The 21,649-nt window shown below is 50.8% G+C and overlaps 1 protein-coding gene across 1 annotated transcript in view; it reads left to right on the top strand.

Moving 5' to 3' along the window:
* The first annotated feature begins 8,465 nt into the window (after positions 1 to 8,465).
* The window catches only part of DSCAM (DS cell adhesion molecule), a 590,499-nt gene continuing 577,315 nt past the window's right edge, over positions 8,466 to 21,649 (top strand). The window contains exon 1 of the mRNA XM_039857643.1: positions 8,466 to 9,005. Coding sequence (XP_039713577.1) covers positions 8,963 to 9,005 — 43 coding nt within the window. The 5' untranslated portion in view covers positions 8,466 to 8,962. The remainder of the gene's footprint in view (positions 9,006 to 21,649) is intronic.

Here is a 21,649-nt window from a genome sequence, read left to right as displayed (position 1 = left end):
TTTTTCTTTCTGTTTTCTCAGCAAACAGTGCCGCAGTGGATAGAATTATATAAATAGCTTTAAGTACTAGTTATTTATTTATTTTTTTTATCTGAATGGGATATATTCCCAAGTGTAGGATTGCTAAGTGGAAGGGTAAGTGAATTTTTTCATTTCGTTTTTCTAAATACATATTGCTGGAATCTGTTTAAAATAAAGCTATAAAACGTCACGCCGCCGCCAGCAGTGTCTGAAAAGGCTCTCTCTCCCTGTATCCCACCAACATCGGAGTTTCCACTTCTTTTCATTCCTCTCGATTTCATGGTGAGAGGCAGGACGTGACTGTTATTTAAGTTCGCATTGTGTTGCCTGGGAACGTGATCGAGCATCTTCCCAGGTTTACTGCTCCCGTGTTCTTGTCCTGTGAGCTGTCATAGTCAAATCATGGCCCGTTTTTCTATGGACTCGACGGTGTTTTTGATAACTGGTAAAAGTGTTCAAACTTTTATTGCCATAAGGCTTTTATCTGTCCTGTACGGGGTGAATGTGCCCCCAGACCTGGACCCCACTGTTCGTCTGCGACGTTTTGCAGTATTTTGTTATTCGAACGATGCCTTTAGTTGACCGTCTTTTATAGCTTCTGGGGTTTCCCTCGTGTGTACAAGTATGTCCTCCGCCTCTACGTTAGACGTGCTTTCTCCGGGATACTCTACTATCTGAATTGGTTGGGTGTCAAAGGGTTCGTAAAAATGTTTTTCTCGTTTAGTGTGTAAATTAAGAATATTTTCAGTATGTCTGAAATGAGATCGGGGTCTGATTTTATCAGAGCCCCAGTTTTTCTGACTTCTCTAAAGTCATTCAAATCCGGTTCATGTACATCACAGGGAAACCTCCGGTTATTTCCTTTTCCCCCCTCTCCTGTCCCGAGTGTCCCCTTTTCCTGTCTCCCCCATGCTCCCGATCCGTCCTATCGCCCACACCGTGCCTTTTTCTTCTGCTCTTCCATTCTTGCCTCGAGCCACGAAGCCTCACGAACAGCAACAACAATAAAACTAGCAGCAATAACAGCCCTGATCACTTACATTTGCTGGGCTTTTGGCTCCTCTGCCAAGGTGTTTATTCTAGGCGCTCGCCCGGCTTCAACTTGTCCCGTCCTCGTGGCGGCCCTGTGCCGTAGGCAGGGTCAGCAGGGTGGTCTTTTGAGGCCAGAGACTAAGTCACCACCCACGGTCACCCAACTCCATGGGGCCCTGCCAGGGCCTGAGCCCACAGTCGCTGTCTTAACCACCCTGCTCCGGGCCAGCGTCACGTGATGGGAATGTTCGCTAGGCGTGTCCCCTGGGCTTTCCCTCCTGACATTTCGGTCCCCCGCCCCTCCTCGTGCAGTATCTCCCGGGAACGAGGGCGACCCTGACGCGTTTCATCATGTTTCTTCCAGGGGGGTCTGGTTCGCTGCCCCCGAAGCCACAGAGCTGAGCTGAGCTGTGGCTGGGGACATGGAGGTCTGAGGGTCACCCGGTGAGCCAGGACTGCTTCCCCTCAGGCGCACACTGGGTCACATCACAGGATGCCACAGCCCCGCGCTAAACCCAGCAGGATTCCTTCTCCACATTCAGACCGAGGCGCCTCACGAAACGAGGCCCAGAGCACAGCCGCCTCGAACCCCTCACGTCACCGAGAATCTCGTGTCCGCACCAGCCTTTCAAAAGCAGGCAGTTTGCAACCCCTGGTTTTAGAGCCGTTCAGACATGGAGGGCTCTGGCCGAAACTGGGGATCCCCCGAGCAGCTTCCGCCTTGCTCCCCCATCTCCCTCGCTCCTCCCAACCCCTTCCCTCCGCCATCTCTCCTTCCCTTCGCTGTCACCCCAGGGGGCTGCTGCCGTCCGTGTGCTCCGCACAGGCTTGTTTCTCTTTGAAGTGTTCTCCGCTTCTAAAGCGTATTTGATGCCAACCCCGCCTCGACCTTCTCTTCTGATTCAAATCCCCAGACTCCGTAACTGTCTTCATGTGGAAAATAACGTGTTCGAGTGCCCATCCGCGAGCCACCTGCCCAGTGGGGAGTAAAGAAATATTTATTTTGATGAAACGTTTATGCAAGTTGGATCATTTGACATGTAAGAAGGTTGTTTTTTCCCCCGGCATCTGGTGGTCTTTTTATTATTCCAATGCTGTGTGTCTCCCAGGAATCGGAATGGCGGAGACGTAGTAGGGTCTGCGAGGTCACATGAAGACTCTCCTGAAAACCTAGTCTTTCTTTTCCTTCACCCAACAGACATTCATTGGGCACTTACTACACACTGAGCATTGTGGTTGGTGTGGTGAACGCAATAGTGAAGAGAAAGATCAAGTTCCAGCTTGTGCAGAGGCGGATGAGCCACGAGTGAGCACAGATAATCGTAAATAAATCTAGAGAATATAAGGTCAGGAGTAGATACTGACAGGGTAGAAATGCCATCGGCGTGGGGTTGTCATGAGGACAAAAGGCATTGGGTGGGGCGTGATGGCAGGTGGGACAGAGCCGTGGGGACCACGGACGGGAAGCGTTCCATGCAGAAGGCGGGACTGTGCCGGTCGTGTTTGAGGCACATCAAGGGGGCCAGTGCCGAGGGGAAGCGCGGCCGATCTCCCCGGAAGGGTGATGGCGGAGGGAGAGAGCTCAGGGCCCATGGCTATGGTGAGGGCTTTGTGAAATGGCGAAAGTAAATGGAGATTTTTGAGCAGGACTGCCCCCGCAGCTGGCCTGAAGCTGTAGCTGGCAGCCTTGTAGCCCGCGATGTGTGTATGTCAATGTGTGTGTGTGTGTGAAAAGACCATGCTGGCTGCGTCGTGGAGACTAGATGTGGGTGTGAGGGTAGACGTAGAGCGGAACATGAAAAGCCTCTGAGAGATGATGGTGTCCCTCATTTTGGTCAGGCATCCTAGATGGAACGGCGTGAGGGGTCTTGGTGTCCTTCCCACACGTCTCGCCACTTCTTGTCCATCTCTCACCACCTCCTCCCTGTCTCTTCCCTCTTCGGAGAAGACCCATCTTCACTAGACCCACGAGTGTGATGCTCGGGTTCGAGATAAGCTCCGCCCCTACCCGGCTGGGTGCTGCAGCACGAGCTTCTGGGCTTCACTGAGCTGAAGTTCTCATCTGAGGAATGGAATGACAGCAAGAGCAGATATGTCGCAGGCGAGAATTGAATTTGGTGAATTCGGTGAGTACTTGGCACGGAGCTGGACGCACCGATGCTGCATAGCTGTCCACGACGATCCCAGGACTGCCACGCTGGCGTCGACAGCGACTGCCATCACTCTTGGCAGCACTTCTAAGTTCCGATCGTCTTCCCTTTTAAATGTCTTCCCGTGTTATAAGAGACGAGTGTCTTCACCCCAGGACCAGGCTTTCATCAGGTCTTAATCATTTTCCATCTAGACTCAGGCTCATCTTCTAATGGTCTCCCTGTGTCCTTCTCAAACCCCTCAGGTCATTCTCGACCGCTTCCTTATCAGAGAATGTTTCCAGAACATTCACGTGATCACGTCACTTCCCGCTCACCATACACCAGAGGTTTCCTCTCGCCTTCAGGGTAAAGTCCAAATACCTCCTTGCACTGGTCCTTCCACGCTCATCTCAACTTCGGCCGTACACACTCCACGACCACCGCCACCGCCACCACCAGCAGCTAGCGGAGTCACGTGTGTCGCTTTCCGACGGTAGAGCTTATCTCATCCAATTATTGTACCATTGTCCGAATCTCCCACTAAATTATAGGGCTGTGTCTTAGCCTTTTTTTTTTTTCCCATAAAGCATCTAAAGCATGTAAGTACACTCATCTTAAGTGGTGAATTTTGGTGCAGAATTTTATGTGTGTGTATATATCCTCATTGGCTTCCGCAGATCCACAGAGAACATTCCGAGCAACCCAGAGGCTCCCTAGTGCCCATCCTGGTCCATACCTACTCATCTGTAAGTTCCCAGGAACTGCCATAGTGACTTTGGTTGGCAGACACGCTGTAAACGTTTGTGGAAGGTCTTCATCAGCTCCCTGAAGGAAGAAGGTGGCGGGCCTGCCGACGCTCTTGGCCGTTTCTGCCCGTTGCAGTTCAGAGACCAGAGGCGTAATAGGGCCTGATTTCAATTTAATTAAAGCACCACAGCCGGAATGAGTCTTTGTCAAGTAATAAATTTCCTCAGAATGTTTCTGCAGGTCCAGCAGTAGACAGTGATGATTCCGTGCGATGGTTCTCTGTACGCTCTTTATCGAAGCCAATTCCCATATCTCATTTGATCATCTCGACAACCCTTTATTATAAGAAGAGCAAGTATGATTATTTCATTTCTAAGGGAAGAACTGGGGACTCCAGGATAAAGTCCGAACCCCTTTTCTGGGCGTGTGTGCCAAGAGTGGGCCTCTGGAGCACATAGCGCAAGTGACAGCTGGGACAAGACCCCGCCGTCCTCAGCCAAGCCCACGTTCCTTCCTCTCTGGAATCCCTGCTTATGCCTCTTGCCTTTTGATTTCAGGCATCTCGGGTCCCGTTATGGGTTGAACTGAGTTTCCCCCAAATAATATATCGAAACCCTAACGGTCGGCATCTCAGAATGTGACCGTATTTAGAAGCAGGGTCATCGCGAGGTGCAGACGAAGCCTTACTGGATTAGCTAAGTCCCTCATGCTCCTTGCTGTCCTTATAAGAAGAAAAGGGACACAGAGGCTCACAGAGGGAGAAGGCCACGTGAGGACAGAGACCGAAGTCACGCGTCTGCAGGCTAAGGAACGCCGAGGACTGCCGGCCACCGCTGGAGGCTGGAAGAGGCATGGCAGGGTTCTTCCCTGCAGGTGGAAAGGTAGTCCTGCCAGCACCTCGATTCGGGGCTTCGGTCCTCCAGCACTGTGAGGTAGTGAATTTCTGTCATTTTAAGTCATTCTAGTTTGTGGCACATGTTTTGGCAGCCCGAGGACACTAACATAGTTTTCATTCCGGCGACTACTTGTCTTCTGGATGAGCATTAACTACATATGTCATAAGGGAGCGGGCCTTGCTGACCTGGGCACCCCAAAGTCCTCCCCGCCTCATCCCCATCTACGTGCGACACTCTCTCTTCCCTTGGAACACGGCTGAAATGCCACCGCTTCGGAGATGCTCGTCTTGATGCTCCAACAAAAATGGGAAGTCGTCGATGATGAAACTGGTTGATGCTGCTCCCCAAATGTGTGTCGTTTCTTATTCAGCAAAATTCAAGTGGACACAGAAACGGTCTCTTTGACAGTTTCTCTTCTGCTAGGAAGGCTGACTGCAGAGCAGTGGGAGGGGGGCTGGGGGGAGCAATTCCATATGGAATGCTTTCAGGTGAAGGGCGATCTTCATCTTCGAGAGGGCAGGTCTTACACAAATTAGGAATACGGAAAAGAATTGCATTGTTGGAGGAGGTCATCGTGAGGACATGACTTCCGGCTGACCCTGGAGCCAAAAGGAGCAATCAGAGCCTCCACACCCCGCCCCCTCTTCCTGTGCTAGGAGCTGCTTCGAGGATGAAATCTCCAGAAAGTAGGTGTCGTTGAACTCATCTGGACGGTGCATGCGCCCGAACCCCATTGTGGCCTCTATATAAACACTTCAGACTCCGGTGGGCAGGTGTCGCCACCCAGGACAAGCCTCATGCAGTAGGTTCCGTGGCTTATTAAGACCAGCACTTACCAATCTGAAGTGGCCTTCAGATTTCGCCTGGGGACACCTGAGGAGGTTTCCAGCCAAGGCACGTTGCACCTCAACGTATTTGAGGAAGTCGGCTTTTTCCGAGGTCTGCTCGATCGGGGCGGAATGCCCCCTTTTCTTAGATTCCCTTTTGCATGTTGAACTTGAGGGTGACTCTGAAGTCCCCTCTCTCTTCCAAAAGTCCACGGCGCTTTGAGTACCTGTGTGAGAGCAGGGGTCACTTTCCACCTGCTGTCGAGATCTGCGTTCCATTCCTCCCACATTCACTGTGCAGGCGCAGGTGCCAGGCACCGTGCCAGGCCTTGGGGACAGCCTCTCGAACAGGAGAGATGTGGTGTCTGATCACGGAGCTGACAATTTCATGGGATGTGTTTCTCTACTGAAGGATGTTCTAAAAATATTGGTGAAAAGAGAGTTTGGTGCTATTAGGCCCATTCTGGATAATTAACCGAGTCGGTCTGTGGCAGAGACACCGGGCAGACGACCGCAGAGGGCTGGCTGCATGGGGGTGGGACCAGCACACTTGCACTGGGACACCCCCACCCCCAGAAGGGCCTGCACTTGGGGTTAAATGCTCTGTAGTTGCCATCTTGAAAATTTTAATGTTTAAAATGAACTTTATTCCTGCTTTTACGGCTCTCACACCATCCTGCCTCTGCCACCTCCTCGGGAGGGGTCCTTGGCCTCCCTCTCTCCCACTCACGGTGCCCTTGGCCTTGACCAGCGTCTGCGTCCCCATCCTGCCATCACCGCTGCTTTCTGGTAGGGTAGCGGCTGGGTCACGTTGGAAGAGGAGGCCTGCGTTTTGCTGTCACACATAGTCTGCCTGGAGGGGGAGGCTGGTATGCACGCAGGGAGCGTGGAGGCTGGGCGTGTGTATCTGCATTCCAACGGAATCTTAGGGTGGGGCCTGGCGGCCACTGTCCCTGACCACCTTCGTCATGGCACAGTGCACGATTGACTTGACCAGGGTGACCCTTTCCCCCCCTGATCCAGGTACAGCGCTTCCCAGCACGGGGCTGCCGTTCGTTGGGGATCCCCTACCCACTGCGCATTGGGGCAGTGGCCTGTGGAAAACGGAGATCGACTGCTTCCCTCAGGCCCAGCAGGGGCACAGCGCACTGGTCCAGCAGAGGGTGGCAGATGTGGGCCACTGGTGACCTGCAGGCACTCACCTGGGATTATTCCCATACCCAAGGGAGCACGGCATTAAATAGCAGTACCAACACCATGGCAAGCAGCGAGAGACTGAAAAAGTCTCCCCATTTGCTTTACATGTTAGTACCTTTAATGCCCGCTTGATTTTGTGCTAGTCTCTGCAAATTACGTGATGGGTCCTGCTCCCAGACTCATAGTGACCACAGCCATCACTCAAGACAGTGACCCCATGGTAGGAATATGCCATTGATCTTCACAGCCGTACGGGTTAGGGACCTCGATGGTTTCCATCTTGTGTATGAGGATGATGAGGCACGTGTAACATGCATGAGGCCTGTCAGGCCAAACTGTGCTCTGGCCCTGGGCGTGTCTGGCCCCAGCTTGAACGCCTGACTATTAAGGCTGAGTGGAGCTTCGCAGATGGCTGGTGTGCAGTTAAGAATTTGTGAACCGAATGTGTGGGTGGGGTGCTGGATGTGGGAACAGATGCCACCCCATTGCCTGCTTTCGTGGACTGCATTTAGGAAAGACCAGCACATGGGCACCCCGTGCGTGCAAAGCCAGAGGACACTGGGGTGTGTGACAGGACAGGGCAGGGCTGGGCTGAGGTCCTGAGTGGGCAGCGGCACGTGACCACCTGCAGCTGCAGAGTGATGGCGAGCACGCAGCATCCCGGGCTCAGCTGGCCCTTCCTCGTGCACAGGGCCTGGCCATCTTGTGCCCAAGTCGGGTAAAACACCATCTTGTTTCTGCCTCACCATTTGCTTTTCTTGTTATTTGTAAGCCGTTCGAGGTGCGTAATTCCCCTTTCGTATGTGGAGGGGCGCATGGAGCCCGGGCAGAAGACGCCCAGTGCCCACGAAGCCCACTCATTTCCCGTGAGACCTCCCCGCCCGCAAATGCCCCACCTCGGTCTTTTTGCCTGCCTCTGAGCATTCCACCTGAGATCCGAAATCGGGGTGCATCCCAGCCCTGTTGGTCATTATTTTGCACAGCGATGGAATATGCATGCACGAGCTTTTGATACCTTTCTTTAGAATATTTTTATGACTTCAAGAACCTTACAGAACATGCAGGAAGTGTTCTCATACTGGCTTTTCACAGCAATGTGGGAGGGGCTATATGTTTGGAATTACTCAGATTATCAGCAATTTTGCTCTTTTTTTTTTACCATTAATTAAAAATTAACCATAGAGATCTTCACCGGAGCAGCAAAGACTGCGAAGCGTCATTCCCTCCAGGCAAATGAACTGGACTTTTATAACAGTCAATATGAAATCTGAATCCAGATGCACATTTTATTGAAGCTGCTAACATTTCATGGTCACCTCTGCTTAGCTGACAACCTTCCGGAATAGTCACCCCTGGCCATATCTTATTTGCAACCGGCAAGAAAATAACTAAAAATAATCAGCTGTGGAAATGGTTATTTAAGCCACTAAGAAATGCATTCCGATGACTGTGCGTGACTGTGCCGTGGCTGCGCTGTCGCCGGTCCTGCCTCCAGTTCGCCTCCAGTTCTCCGCGGCTGCTTTAAGACCGCAGAGCGCCCCGGCGGCCAGAGGCAGGGGAGGGGTCCCCGCTCGCCTCCGCCCGGCTGCTCGCTCCTCGCGCGCCCGCCCGCCCGCCCGCCTCGCAGGCAGGGAAGGTGAGGGAGGCATCACTGTGACTCGGGCCGCAGGAGAGGAACGATGCGCCTGCCCGCCCGCCTGCTGCCTGGATGCGGAGGCTGAGGGCCGGCGCTCGGGAGGCCGCTTGCTGCGCAGTCGGGGCGCCGGGCGCCCGGGATGAGCTCACGCCCGCGGCGGCGGCTCCGTGCACCTGCCGACCTGCCGGCGGCCCCCTGAGCTGACGGCGCACCTGGGCTGCAGCGCGGCGGGCCCGCTCTGGCCGCGGCGTGGGGCGCGGCGCCCGGGAGCAGGTGTGCAGGAGCGCAGCGCGCGGCGAGCGCAGCCCTCGCCCCGGAGCCCGGCCGCGCCGCGTGCCCGGGCGGCTCGGCAGCGGCGGCGGCGGCGGCGGGCGGGCGGCGGCCCCGGGGCAGGTGGCGAGCGAGCGGAGCCGGGCGGAGCGCGGGGGGCGAGGCCGGCGCGTCGCTCGCGGGAGGCCGGGGAGCAGCAGGGGCATGTGGATACTGGCCCTCTCCTTGTTCCAGAGCTTCGCGAATGGTGAGCCTTTGGGTCTGCGATGAATTCATTTCTTGTATGGACCGGAGCGCGGGGGGACCGGCTGCATGAAGGCTTTCCTGTTTCCCCCGCATCTGGGCTTACGTTTCCATGCTCTCATTTGTTTTTTTGTGGGTTTTTTTTTTTTAAGATGATTTTTATTTCTTTTGGGAAGAGAGGCTGGGGGTCGAAATCGCCCTGTAATCATTTAGAGGCGCTTACCTAGCAAAGTGACAGCTCGGAGCTAACTCCAGTACTAGGTGGCTACCTCATTCAGAATAAACCCGATGTGCTGAGGGGAGGAGGGACCGGGAGATGGGCACTTTGACACATTACAACCTCGAAGGGACGTGACGCTCCAAGTGCAGGCAGGTGGAGGGGTCGGTTAGGAGCGTTCGCCTTCAGGTTCAAAGCTTCATGAGCATTTAAAACATGTGCTTTAATTCTGCCGTTATTCGTCCCCAGCGGCAGTGCAGGCTTTAAGAAAGATCTGTCCTGCACCCCGCCGCCCCCCCCACCTTCTTGGGACTACACTGTCCTCGCAGGCGTTTATGTAAAAATATGCACTCATAAGCATTACATCATCTGAAATGTGGACACGTTTTTAAAAACACCTGCATAGTTGTAAAAATGAAATCAGTGAATATTGCAAATACCCTGCTCTCCTCATGCCCGTCCAGCGTTTCGTTTTCAAATGCTTTCTTCCTGGGCATTTGAAAAGCTATTGCTCTCGACTGGATCAGTCCCAATTAGTAAGTGTGACTGCACCTTCGGCGGCCTGTCGCCACGTAAATATGAACTTCCATGTATGAATGGCTCCCTCTTATTTGGGAATAGGAGGAAACTGTCATCATTTGGCAGTGCCTGGGATTAGCTACAGTGTCAATTCCCATTTCAAATTTTGGAACACAGTCTGCGTAAAATGTATGACTTGCTGACAGTTAAAATTAAAGCCTTAAGCAGAATCCCCTACCCAGCAGGGGTGGGGGGAGAGAGAGAGAGGGAGAGGGGGAGAGAGAGAGAGGGAGAGAGAGAGACAGAGAGGAAATCTCGCCCTTGTGAGAAAATACCAGAAGCCCGGGGGAAGCTGAAGGTTCCCTGGCGGATGCACAGCGATGCCCCGAGGTTAGCTGCATAGGAGTATATTTTCTTTGCCTATCTGGATAGTACTTAAAAAATCAGCACACCAGCAGGGCAGAGGAAACACATACACTTTGTCACATTAAAAAAAAAAAAAAAAAAAAGATAGCTAAGAAAAGGTAGAGCTGTAGGAAGGCTTTCCTGAAATTGACGTGAAAACCATACTTGGATCTCTAATTGAACCTAAAGCAAAGTGTTCAAAACTTTCATTTGGAGATTTCCCAGCAGGCAAGAATTGCAACAGGTTCTGACATGACACCCATCTTCCCCAGAGGGCACCACACCTCTCTGCAGCCTCCTGGGAATTTATCTTGGGGATGGATCTGCTTTGGCTGCTGTGGGGTGGGTGCTGGACCGGAAGTCGGCCCTTTATGTTGCTCTGCTGGTGCAAACTTAGAGGAAACGTAGAAACGCTCACATACGTGTTCCAATGACACAAAGCTTTGGCGGCCTGTCTCACCTGTCAGCGTGGCATCTCCCCCAGACTCCCGGGAAAGGCCTGGGTTACAGGGAGAAATAAAATTTCCATCCTATTGGGAGGTATGTGTTTCAGGACGATGAAAGAGGCTGTCGGTCAGTCAGTACCTCTCACAGTTTCACAGGTATAGATGGCAGAAAGACCATGGAAGAATTTTTGATACAGTCTCTGGCACAGAGAGACTGTAAATATGTGTGACTTTGAAAAATGGTACTAAAATAATCATAAAAGAATCATAGATAGTGAGAAAATTGTATAAAACCTCAAATATTCCACTATATGGAAAATATATGCAAAGTATATGTATATGTAGATATAGCAAGTCCTGTGAGCATTACCTTCTTTTATCTTTTTCGAGACGTTTAAAGTTGACGCTCACCATTATTGGTACTGTAATGAATACATAAATTTCATAATATAGACCATACATGCAAATTAATATTTTACATTGCTGTATAAAGTGTTCTGATCCTATCTGCCAGGAGGCTATGGGACTCTCTTATGTAAAAATGGCCCTCTCTTTATATGATCAAGCATTAAAAAAAAAAAAAAAAAAAGCCTGACTGTAGAGCACTGAGCCCTTTCAATTTTTGGGGGGTGGGAGGGGGAAGGGAGCTAGCTTTAAAGAGTTTTCCAATGAATGATGTTCAGTGTTCAATGCATACCGTGCAAAGGATCATGAAATATATAGTCATATCAAAAATAAAATGAGTCCAATTTGAATGTTGCCTGTTCATAGGACCATATGTCAAAAATGTGAAATTAAATGGTTCTTACCTATCGAAATGAGACTTTTAAAAAAATGGAGAAATATATTTTTTTCAATAACTGACATATTTTAATAACTGACATAGCTTAATTTTGAAAAATTCCCAAATGCCTGTGATAAAAGACCTGTGAATTCTAATACCTATATTGATTACTGCTAGGCCTCAAACATCAAAATGTCTGACCGAATTTTAAAAATTCTATTTGTAAAATATGCAGTTCGATATGTTGGGATGCTCACAAAAATAAGACGCCCATGGTCTATCTGCATTTTATCAGCAGACAGCAGATGGAATGGGATTTACATTTATTTCTTCATAAGAGCGTGGTTGCTAGACAGGCTGCAGACAGTATTTTAGGTTACAAAAATGAGAAGTCCGTCAAGGGTTAAACCCTTGAATGAATTACCTCACCTGATCAGGTGCAGTCATCACATTTACAGCGGTCAACTTGTTCCGCAGTGTTCCAGAAATACTCACAGGAGACCTTTGGTGACCGTGCACGGCGACGGGGTCCATATTCGAGCAGACACACATCCACACGCGTCTCCTCGGGACGGCATCGTACTGCGTTGTGTTTTAGCACCATTTCTCTTGGCTTTAACCCCAGTGAGCACATTCTAGTTTAGGATTCTTGCTAGAAGCCGAGGTGGGCCTCTGGATGAGCAGAATCATGAATGCTGAGCAGGGCTATCGGACACGCTATGCCTTCTGTCATGTCTTTGCATCTCTGTTTTATGTACACGTGTGTGTCCCTGATGTCACCTTTCCCTGAGCTATGGAGCTGGCACTTTGCTGTTTTGCTGTTCTCGGGGAGCTTGTGGAATTGGGAGAGGGTGTGGCGGTAGGAGAGAGCGGGGTGCTGGCCAGGAGAAAGTGGGGTGAACAGCGCGTTCCAGGCGTCACCGTTCATCTTGACCAGGAATTACAGGCCACGAACTTGGTATTTCATTTCAATTTAGAAGCAGACCTTCGTGAGCACAAGTGGACTTTCAGAGCTCGTAAGATGATTTTTCTTTAATTCATGTAAATATATGGACGTAGAGACCGTTATCAGGTGGATCATTCCGGGGCCCCGCCTCTCCCTTCCCTCCCCATTTATTAGGCAGATTCAAATTCGATCCCAGAATTTTAGGGCTCATCGAAAATTTCTGGGACTCTTCAGCTGTTTGCCCCTCCAAAATGCTCTCTGTAGGAAAACAAAATGCCAGGCCGACCTTTAATAAATGCCAGCCGATCCTTCCCCGCTCCCGATTGTTTCCTAGACGCCACTCTGGTGTGACTGCAGTTCATCGCTGCCCCCCGGGGTGGGGTCGGTGACTCCTTGGGCAGAGCTGGTGCAATACAGGATGCTCATCGGGGAAATAATTTTTGATGCAAAAAAAAAAAAAAGAGCTAATCTAAATCCCTGATTCCTGGGCCTCCGTGGAGCTGTCAAAGCGTTTTATCATTGCCGTGGCCGGAATGAGGTGTAATGAGTATTTCCTAAGGTGACTCCATGCGGCGAGCGTGGACACTCCATGTGAAGTGGCGGGGGGAGGGCGAGGGAGGGAGACGGGGAAGGTTATTTTACAAAGCGAGACCAGTGAACACTGCAGGAGACTGGAAATTTACGTTTGAAAAATAAAAGGATGGATGTCTCAGCGGACGCATTTACAAAATCCATGGCATCCACATTGCACAAAACGAGTCGAGTTCTGCGGGTGAGATTATGACGGTGCCTCATTCATAATGAATAGGCCTGGAGAATCACGCATTCTGCGGGAGGTGAGGCCGAGCGTGGAGGAGGGTTTTCGGAGACCAGCCCTCCCATTCTCTCGGTCTCCTCCTGGGTCTGGAGCACCCGCAGAGCAGGCAGGGGGCCCAGGGCGACCGCGCGCAGACCACCGTGTCCGGGTGTTTTCGTGGCTGCGGTGCTGAAGTGCATGCTGGCTCTTGGTGACGCGCTCCATCAGCCAGCCGGGGAGATGGTGAGGTGCTGCTACCTGCATGTCAATTGTGTCCCTGCCATAGGACACTAGTGGGCAGCAAACCTCGCAAGACCGCTGCAGCCAGCCTTCAGCAGGCCTCTGAGGGAGAGATGCTACGTGCTGGCGGCTGGAAGCGTTTGTTCCTCCCATAGCTTCTCAAGTTCGCGGGGTCCGGACCCCCCTGTCAGGGCGTGCGTTCCAACGGGAGTAATGCCAGGGCCACGGCAGGCCAGGCAGGGTCCGGCCGTCTTTGTTGCCAATATTACACAGGAGGACCGTGTTCAGGAGAGATTCTGAAATCTAGAAGGTGCACCGAAGGGCAGAGGGGGTGGGCGTCTGTCTGGGCGCCCTCGCATACCCGCTTCCAACCCGGCTGGGGAGCCCTGTCAGGCGGGAGTGCGTCTCCTCCAGGAGGTGGCAGCTCCGGGAGCAGCCCCGCGCCTGATTGGCTGACCTTCCAATGTCATTCCAGGAGGCGCAGCTTGCTCCTGCTCCTGCCGATGGTGACAGGGTGAAGCGGATGCCCCTGCTCCTCCGTGGTCCCTCAGTCTCCAGGCCTCAGCGCAGAGCTCAGGGGGGCCGCACCTGTTCTCCAGGACCACTCGTTAACTCTTCGTGTTCCAGAAAGCTGGGCACAGAAATTCTCATCTGTCTCGGCCCCTCCCCTCACTATATTTTTCTTCTTTTTCCTTTTATGTTTCGAAAATGTGAGAACATTCGAAGTTGCATTTCCCTCCCAGCATTTATGGGTTAAGATAAAATGGAGAACGGAAGGTTCCAGCAAGCCTGTGTACCTGCTGTGCAGTTGCGAATTCCTGGGGCGCAGCCCACCGGGCGCCTGCTGCAGGTCACACGCCAGCCACCGAGGAGGCAGGAAGGCAGCACCACGGGGCAGTGCACACTGTCAGCTCTAGATAGCTTCTGACCAGGATGTTGGGGAGGGCTGGGTTCTGAGACCTGCTCCCCCAAATTAGAGTCCTGCCTGGTCCTCTGGCCTAAAACCGGGCGCGTGCCTTGAGCAGTGTCTGGGCGTCTGCAGCTCTGTTCGGGGCTTATTCGGTTAGAGACTGCCTCGTTCCCTGGACGGGAGGTCCGCAGGTGCGGCTCCCTCCCGATGCCCGGGTGTGCCCTTACACACGCACGTGCAGAGCGCACATGAGGAGGAGGTGGCCACCGGTGTTAGACGACTGGCTGAGCAGGGACGAATGATGCACAGGGCCTTCGTCCCCTCTCTGCCTCCGGCCTCGCTCTTCCCCTTCCTTGCCGACTCCAAGCGGTCTCTTCCTGGCCCCAATCTCTAGCTCTGCGTGGAAGCCACCGCGAGGCCACCGTGTAGATTCCTTGGCTCCCGCCACCTCGTTCTGTCTGACAAACTGACGCCATGGCTGAAACGGCGTTTATTTTCCAGAAATGCTTCTGGGGCATTTTCTTCTCTTTTCCAAAACAAGGTCAGCTTTGGAATATGCAGTGGGACTTCATCATGGCTACGTCACAGGATGCGGTTGTTTTAAGTGCTCTTCCTACGTGGAGTGGGTCAGAGGTCATGGAAAGGAAGTTCATGACGCGGGGTCCCTTGTTCTCAAGCGTAGGCTGCGGTGGGGCGCGGTTCACACTCCTCATGTCCCGCCTGGTTCTGAACTCCCGTCAGGAGAAGCAAACCCACGTGTCTGTTTCCCTAGAGGTTCCTGGGAATTCGTTTCTTTATCAAAAAGCCACCCAGAACATCACAGCGAAGCTCAGATCTTAGGCCTGAATCGCCCTAAAGAAAGCACACTATTTTCTTGATTTATGGGTTTCTCATCATCATCTGTTTTCTCATTTTGAAAAATAAGAACCAAATGTAAAAGTTGATTCCTTCATCGAAGGAACATGAAAAGAATATGTTTCCATCATTGTTAAAATTCAGATTTTTATTCAAATACAAGAATCCATTAGGTATCTCATAGCTTCCAAAACTTACCTTTTGATATTTGGATATCTATATTTGTCGTATGTTGATCAATACTTACGGTTTTTTTTTTTTTTTTTAAATCGTTGAATTGGATTCATTTTTGGTCATTAAGTCCCCGGATTTAATCCTGGTATAACAGTGACGGATCAATGGGACTGACAAGATATATGACGTAAAAAGAAAGAAAAGAGGCTACTACACGGAGAGACAGAATGACGGGGATTAATGAATCTCGCCTGCATCTCTACTAAGTTATTTTTACGCAGAAGACAGTGAGTAAGACTTAAGAGTGAGCAAGCAATGGTATTTATAGAAAGCCAGTTTGAAACGCAGCGGCTGACAGAGGAGAGAAAGAATTGAGAACGCGAGAGATCACCTCCATACGACATGCTGGCTTCCCCTGACTTCCCGGCACCTTACGGAATTTTCGGAGGTGGAAAAAAAGCATAGCAACTCTCGCTGGAATATTGAGAAATCACTTTGACTCTGCAGAACATTCTAGAAATGCTTGCCAGGGTTTAAGTCCGCTATCAGTCTTGGGTGGCAGGGGACGGTAGGGAGCCCATATGTATGTTCTTTGAAAACCGTACTAGGGAAGGGAGGGTGTCGAATTTGCAGCACTGATACAGGTATTTATCTGACGATAAGCGTCGCCTTTCTGGCAGGCGTTTAAGAGCAGAAATAGGAGGGCGGAATCCACATGCGTGTTTATAGCAGAGCGGCTGCTGGGGGAAGCGTTCCCACGTAGGATTTTTGTGATCATGGCAGCTTCCTCTGTGTTAACCAGATGTTAAGTTCTGGACACTTAGATTACGGTCTATGCTCTTCTCATTGGTTATTCACACGGGGCAGGTGATGTCACCACCGGCTGCTGGATTGACATCAATGTGACTGGACAAAGAAAAAACAACACTAATAATAACTGATCTGTAGTTCACCCGAGTTATTTGCAATAATTTGCTCTTAAAATAGTCTCCCGAGGACCATGTCTGCTCCTTGTTAACATCTGGGTTTTCTAGTGCCAAGTGGGCCGCGTTTTCTATGAAGAGTAAAATCCTTGAATTTGTATGGAAATACTGCTGATTTACAGGTTGCATAGCCAGACAAAAGCCAGTCCTGACCTACCCCCCGGCATGATACTGTGAAAAGCATTTGCCTTTTATCTTATGAAGAACCATCTGTGGAATGGGTCGTTTCGTAGCCAGTCTCCCTAGACTGGGGGATGGGCATGTTTGATAAGGTGGTAAAAAGAGATTTTTAACTCACTAATTACGAGTTTGATTCATATGAGCCTTGCCTCTTTTAATATTAAAATGAGGAAGCGGGAAATAATTTCGAGCTTGGTTTTACACAGAATTTAAGCAATTCTTCTCGTTGCCCGCTGTATGCAAATACAGTGAAAGTTTATAGTTCTTTCTAGATACCTAAACTCTCAAATTATTGGATGCTTTTGCAAAACAACGGTGGTGATAACATTCCCCAGTGGAGCCTGCTGACTTCAAAGTCCCCAAGCGCCTTCTGCAACCTCGTGGGACCGCCACGGTGATCGTGTTAAGCTGGGGTTAGAAACAGATGACTAAGTCCCCTCGGGTAGACAGGATGCTGACTGAGGTAGCCGTGTCACATCCTGAGGGGCCATGCCATCTGAAATGGCTGATGGCAGTAGAGACCTTTACCACTGATTCCTTCTTATTCTGAGTGAAGCATCGCTATTCTCATGAGTCCTGTTTTTACACTCATCTCAAAAACTTTCTACTATGCTATCATAAGGCACAGTCTGAAGGTAATTAGAACCGCTGAAGTTCTATGTGTTTTTAAATTTTATCCCCCTGCCCTCATTTTTTGTTTTTTTGTTTTGTTTGTTTGTTTGTTTGTTTTTTTGTTTGTTTTTTTTGGTAAAGGACTGGAGCTGTATTATTTGTATTAAGAACGTTTTTGGGCAAACGTACTTTCTCATTAGAGAAACTGCAGATTCCGACCTTCTCTCTGCAGGACCCCAGTGTGGCACGATTTGGTCTTGGGTTCCCATAGGACACAGAAAAGCCCCAGTCTGCATAATTACAGTGCTTATTTCTTAATATCAGCTGTAAGCATTTTTCATAACTGATTTGTAGCTGCCAGGTGGGAATGCTGCACCTGAGGCCCCAGGAATGAGCGGGCGACCCCCACCAACGGCCGCTCCCGCTCCCGGAGTGGGCACCTCGACCGCATGGAGAGGGCGCTGCAACCATTTTAGGGTCCCCAGGGAGCCTCGTCATTGCCGGTTCCTGCGACAGGCGGCCATTCGTCTAGTCCGTTGGCCGGTGAAAAGGAAATTTGTAAAAAAACGGGAAACGCTCTCTGACAAACAGAATTCTTTTTTCAGGAATTATTCAGGTTGGTAAAACCCAAGCGAGTGGTCTCCGCCTAGAGCCTTGACCTGGTGGCAGAGAGTCGGCGGGGCGGCTGAGTCCCAGACGTGGGCGAGTGTGCGATGACTCACCCACATCAATAGCCGTTAAATCTTCGGTGGGTCCTGTTTTGCAACGGTCTGGATGGATATTTATGTTGAAACCCAGGTAGAACAGTTTCGACCTCCAGGTGATCTTGATATTTGTTTTGGGTAATTGTTTTCATCAGCGGTCGGTTCAGGTGTGTCTCGTGGGATCCCCCATCACCAGCTGCTAGGGACCCTCACTCTCCCACCCACCCGCCTTGCCCCATCGCCCCGTTGCTGAGGATGGGAGGGTGACAACGTGCTGTAGGCTTCTGTGCTATCAGACCTTTGGAGGCAATGGGAGTAAAGGTTACGGGGAGACCGAATACAGGGGCGGGGCCTCCACCAGGCCCCCGTCTGCACAGCAGGACCGTGAGGGCGCAGGAAGCAGGGTGCAGGCCGCTCCCAGGCCACAGTCTGTGGCCGCCTTGAGCCCTGTTCCAGTTTACGTGCCTCTGTCTGGACCTTCCCAGGTGAGGATCAGGGACACTGGGCTCGGCTCCCAGGTGGGCTGGGTCAGAGGAAGAAGTTATGGAAATTTTCTAGGCAGCTTTTCCCCTCATACGCCTCCCGCCCCGCTGGAGATTCTGATGCCTACAGTATCAGGTCTGTCACCTTCTCCCCACCCCTCACAGCGGCCCCTCAACTCGATGGCTTGTAAGGCTCCTTGATAGTTTGTATAGTTTGTTACATGACTTCTCAGCTCTGACTACGGGCGAGTCTGGCTCTGCAGCCACGGGGCACGCATGGCCCAGGTATCTGCGTTACCGTTTCGATCCAGGTGTGTCCCATGACTCACCTGTGCAATAACATCCACTCAAAAAGGGGCGGCCCGGCACCTGTCCTAGGTAGAGGTCAGACATTAGCCAGAAAGTCAACCCCATAAAGTTTCCCGTGGACCCCAAAGCACTGTTGAGCAGCTCTGCATTGAGTAGTGATTTATTTGGGGCTTGTATTTGTGAGGTCAGGCAGATTTGGGGAGAGTTGGCAGTAGGAGCTGATCAGGGAAGCCCCTGAGCGGGGAGAGGGGGGTCCCACCAGGAACACCTCTAATTTGGAAGCTAGTAGCTTGAGAATCATTTATATACATATTGGCATCTAAACAAATAAACGAATATAGGTAGGTGTGAGCGTGTATGTCATTTTTCAGATCGTCTCGGCATATTTGATACTCAGGTTAATCACTAGCACGTGCTTTGCTGATGGACTGGGGTTCCATCGTGTGTTCTCGCATGGACCCCTTCTTCGCTATCAGCCCTGTCCTAGCAGAGAAGCCCTTTGCAACTTAAACGAGACCACATGGCTCCAAGCTAGAGGTCGATAGCGGGAAACCGTTTGGGTCCCTGTGTTGCACGAGCTTAAGAGATGAGCCAGGGCGGATGAGACAGGACAGGGAACGCGAAGGGTTTGCAGCCTGAGGCTCGCTTTGACGCCCTTGGTTCAGTAGACACGCCTTGGTTCAGGTCAAGGCACGAGCTCCTCCCATAGCCGGATCCTAGGTGACTGGCGATCATTTGCTCTTTTAGATTTTCTTGGCCTCTGCTCCCTTCTTGTAGGTAAATGACCCCGAGTTCACTGCATTTATCATGCTAAGCACGTGTCTTTGCACTGAGTTGTCATGAAAAGAGAAGGTGGTGCGTAAGGACATATATGCGTTTTAAACCCTGATAAAATTGAGGACGGTTATTAGGGGCAGAATAATCCTTTCCAAACACCATGTCCTTGATTTTTGAACTAAAATAGACTCGAATGTGTGCTGTGGAGAGGCCTAAATTCAGAACCTTAAAAATAATCATTTTGTGTCCTGAGATCTTATTTTAGATCCTATTAAAAATAACTTCTCCTCCCGGCATCTTAACCAAGTTTGCTGTTATAACGCTTTGGAGGTCTTATTGTGATTGACGATAGACATTATCTTTCTGGGCGGCTGTTTTGGTTTTTAGCTTTAGGAGAAAATGGCACAGAAGACCTTGTAGGCCAGAGAAACGTGATTTCTGCTTTCTCCTAAGTACACGAATGAGAGAGGCGCTGTTTCTCTGCAGTGGCGCCCACAGCCACGTCCCTTGAAAAGCGAGAGAGGACACCGTGTTCAGCGGTCACAGGCACCAGCTGAAAATAGCTCACGACTCCTCTCTGATTCAGTTTCCACGGCTTCCCCACCGCTGTACAGACTGTCTGTCCTCTTTGAAATGTCCAGCAGAGTAGGCATAAATATTTCCATCACCAAGTCCAGTAACCTGCGACAGACCCATGGGTCATCGTACATGCTTAAACTCGTCCCTTGGAAGAAATGAAAATGAGAGATCGCGTGCCTCAGGTTTATGATTAGAACAAATCACCCTAACCCGCAGCAAATATTTAGCGCGTACCTCACTTAAGAAGAGGTGAGCGTTTTCCTTTAGGTCCGTAAGCGTGGACGTCAGTAGGTGCTGCCGAGGCGCGTGACGCTGCGTCTGCGGGAAACGGAGGGGCTTGCCGCCCCCAGTCTCTCGTCATCGTCATCGTCATCGTTTGCACCTTTCTCCCTCCTTCCTTGGAACCTGGGAGCTAGACTCACGGCTTAGGGGCGCACAGTGAGAGCGCAGGAAGAGACGACGCCCCGGGGTCTGAGGTCTCCGCGGCTTCTAGGAAGTTACCGCCGTTTGCTGTGTCCACCTCGAGGTCTTTGAATGGGGGGAAGCGGTATTTAATTATTTTTTCCAAAGTGCAGAAGCTTGGGTGACGTGAGGTATTATAAAGCTCTAAAGAGAGCCACGAGATATAAAATAAATTTAGCAAAACTCCGTGGAACTTATTTTAGGCTTATTATATTTGGCAGGTATTTTAGGTTTATTATTGTTTTTGGCAGGTGGGAAGAAAAGACTCTTCCCCCCTTTTCATGATTTGATCATTAAAAATAAAAAGGATGCTCCTGACAGATTTTTCTTCAGTCAAGTCAGTGGTTATAACCGAGAGTGATTTCACCCCCACGGGACGTTGGGCGATATTCGGAAAGATTTTTGGTTGTCACAATTCCGGGCAAGAGGGACAGCTGCTGGCACCTAGCAGTCGGAGGCCAGGGGTGCTTCTAAACATCCCACAATTCCGAGAACAGCGTCCGTGACAAATCGTTATTTGGTCCAAAGTGTCGATAGTACCGAAGTCGAGAAACGCTTCGTTAAAGAATTTGTTTAGAACTTAGTTGCCACAAATATGTTAATCAGTTTTATGCTTTTTGGGGGACGCCAGATCGGTCTTGGGGAGGCAGCAAGAGGGAGGATGTTCCGAATCTCACTTGTCAGTCCTTCGGCTACAGGAATCGTAACTGGAAATGCTTGTCATTGATTAAACTCTATTTGCTATTTTCTTTTTTTCATGAATAAAAAGAAAAAAAAAACGAATCTGTGTCCCTTTTCGTCAGTTACTAAGAACACGAATGCCAAGGTCTTCCTGGGTTCCTGGAGCCATATTCCCCAGGTGATTATGTTAACGAGTGTTGGATCAGATGGTTAAATGATAATTCGATTAATCCCTGTGCTAAATGCTCTCGCCCCGCTGCCTGGTGCCGGAAGCGCACCGCTCTGCGGGCTGGCAGAGGCCTGTTCTTCCTGCAGACGTGGGTTTCTGTTTGCGAAGCTCTGCAAATCCTCTCTGTTGCCCAGGAGAAGGAGAAGGAAGCGGGGTATTTTTGTAACCTGTTCTCCCAGGCGAAGGCTGGATGGCAGAGGCCTCTGGGAAATGTGGAACCCGGGTGGAAAGCCGTGAGATTCAGAGAGAGGCCGGAAGAGGAAGGAGCGGCCCCCAGGGGAGGAAGCTCTGTGCTCCAAGGTCCCCCAAGCCTGTTTCTCTGGGAGAGGGACCTTCCTGTTTGCATTCCTGTGACTCC

The sequence above is a fragment of the Pteropus medius genome, unplaced genomic scaffold (genome assembly GCF_902729225.1).
Source record: "Pteropus medius unplaced genomic scaffold, Ma_sr-lr_union100, whole genome shotgun sequence".
Taxonomy (NCBI): domain Eukaryota; kingdom Metazoa; phylum Chordata; class Mammalia; order Chiroptera; family Pteropodidae; genus Pteropus; species Pteropus medius.
Note: the sequence above shows the minus strand (reverse complement) of the source record. Positions and strands in the feature narration are given on the sequence as shown.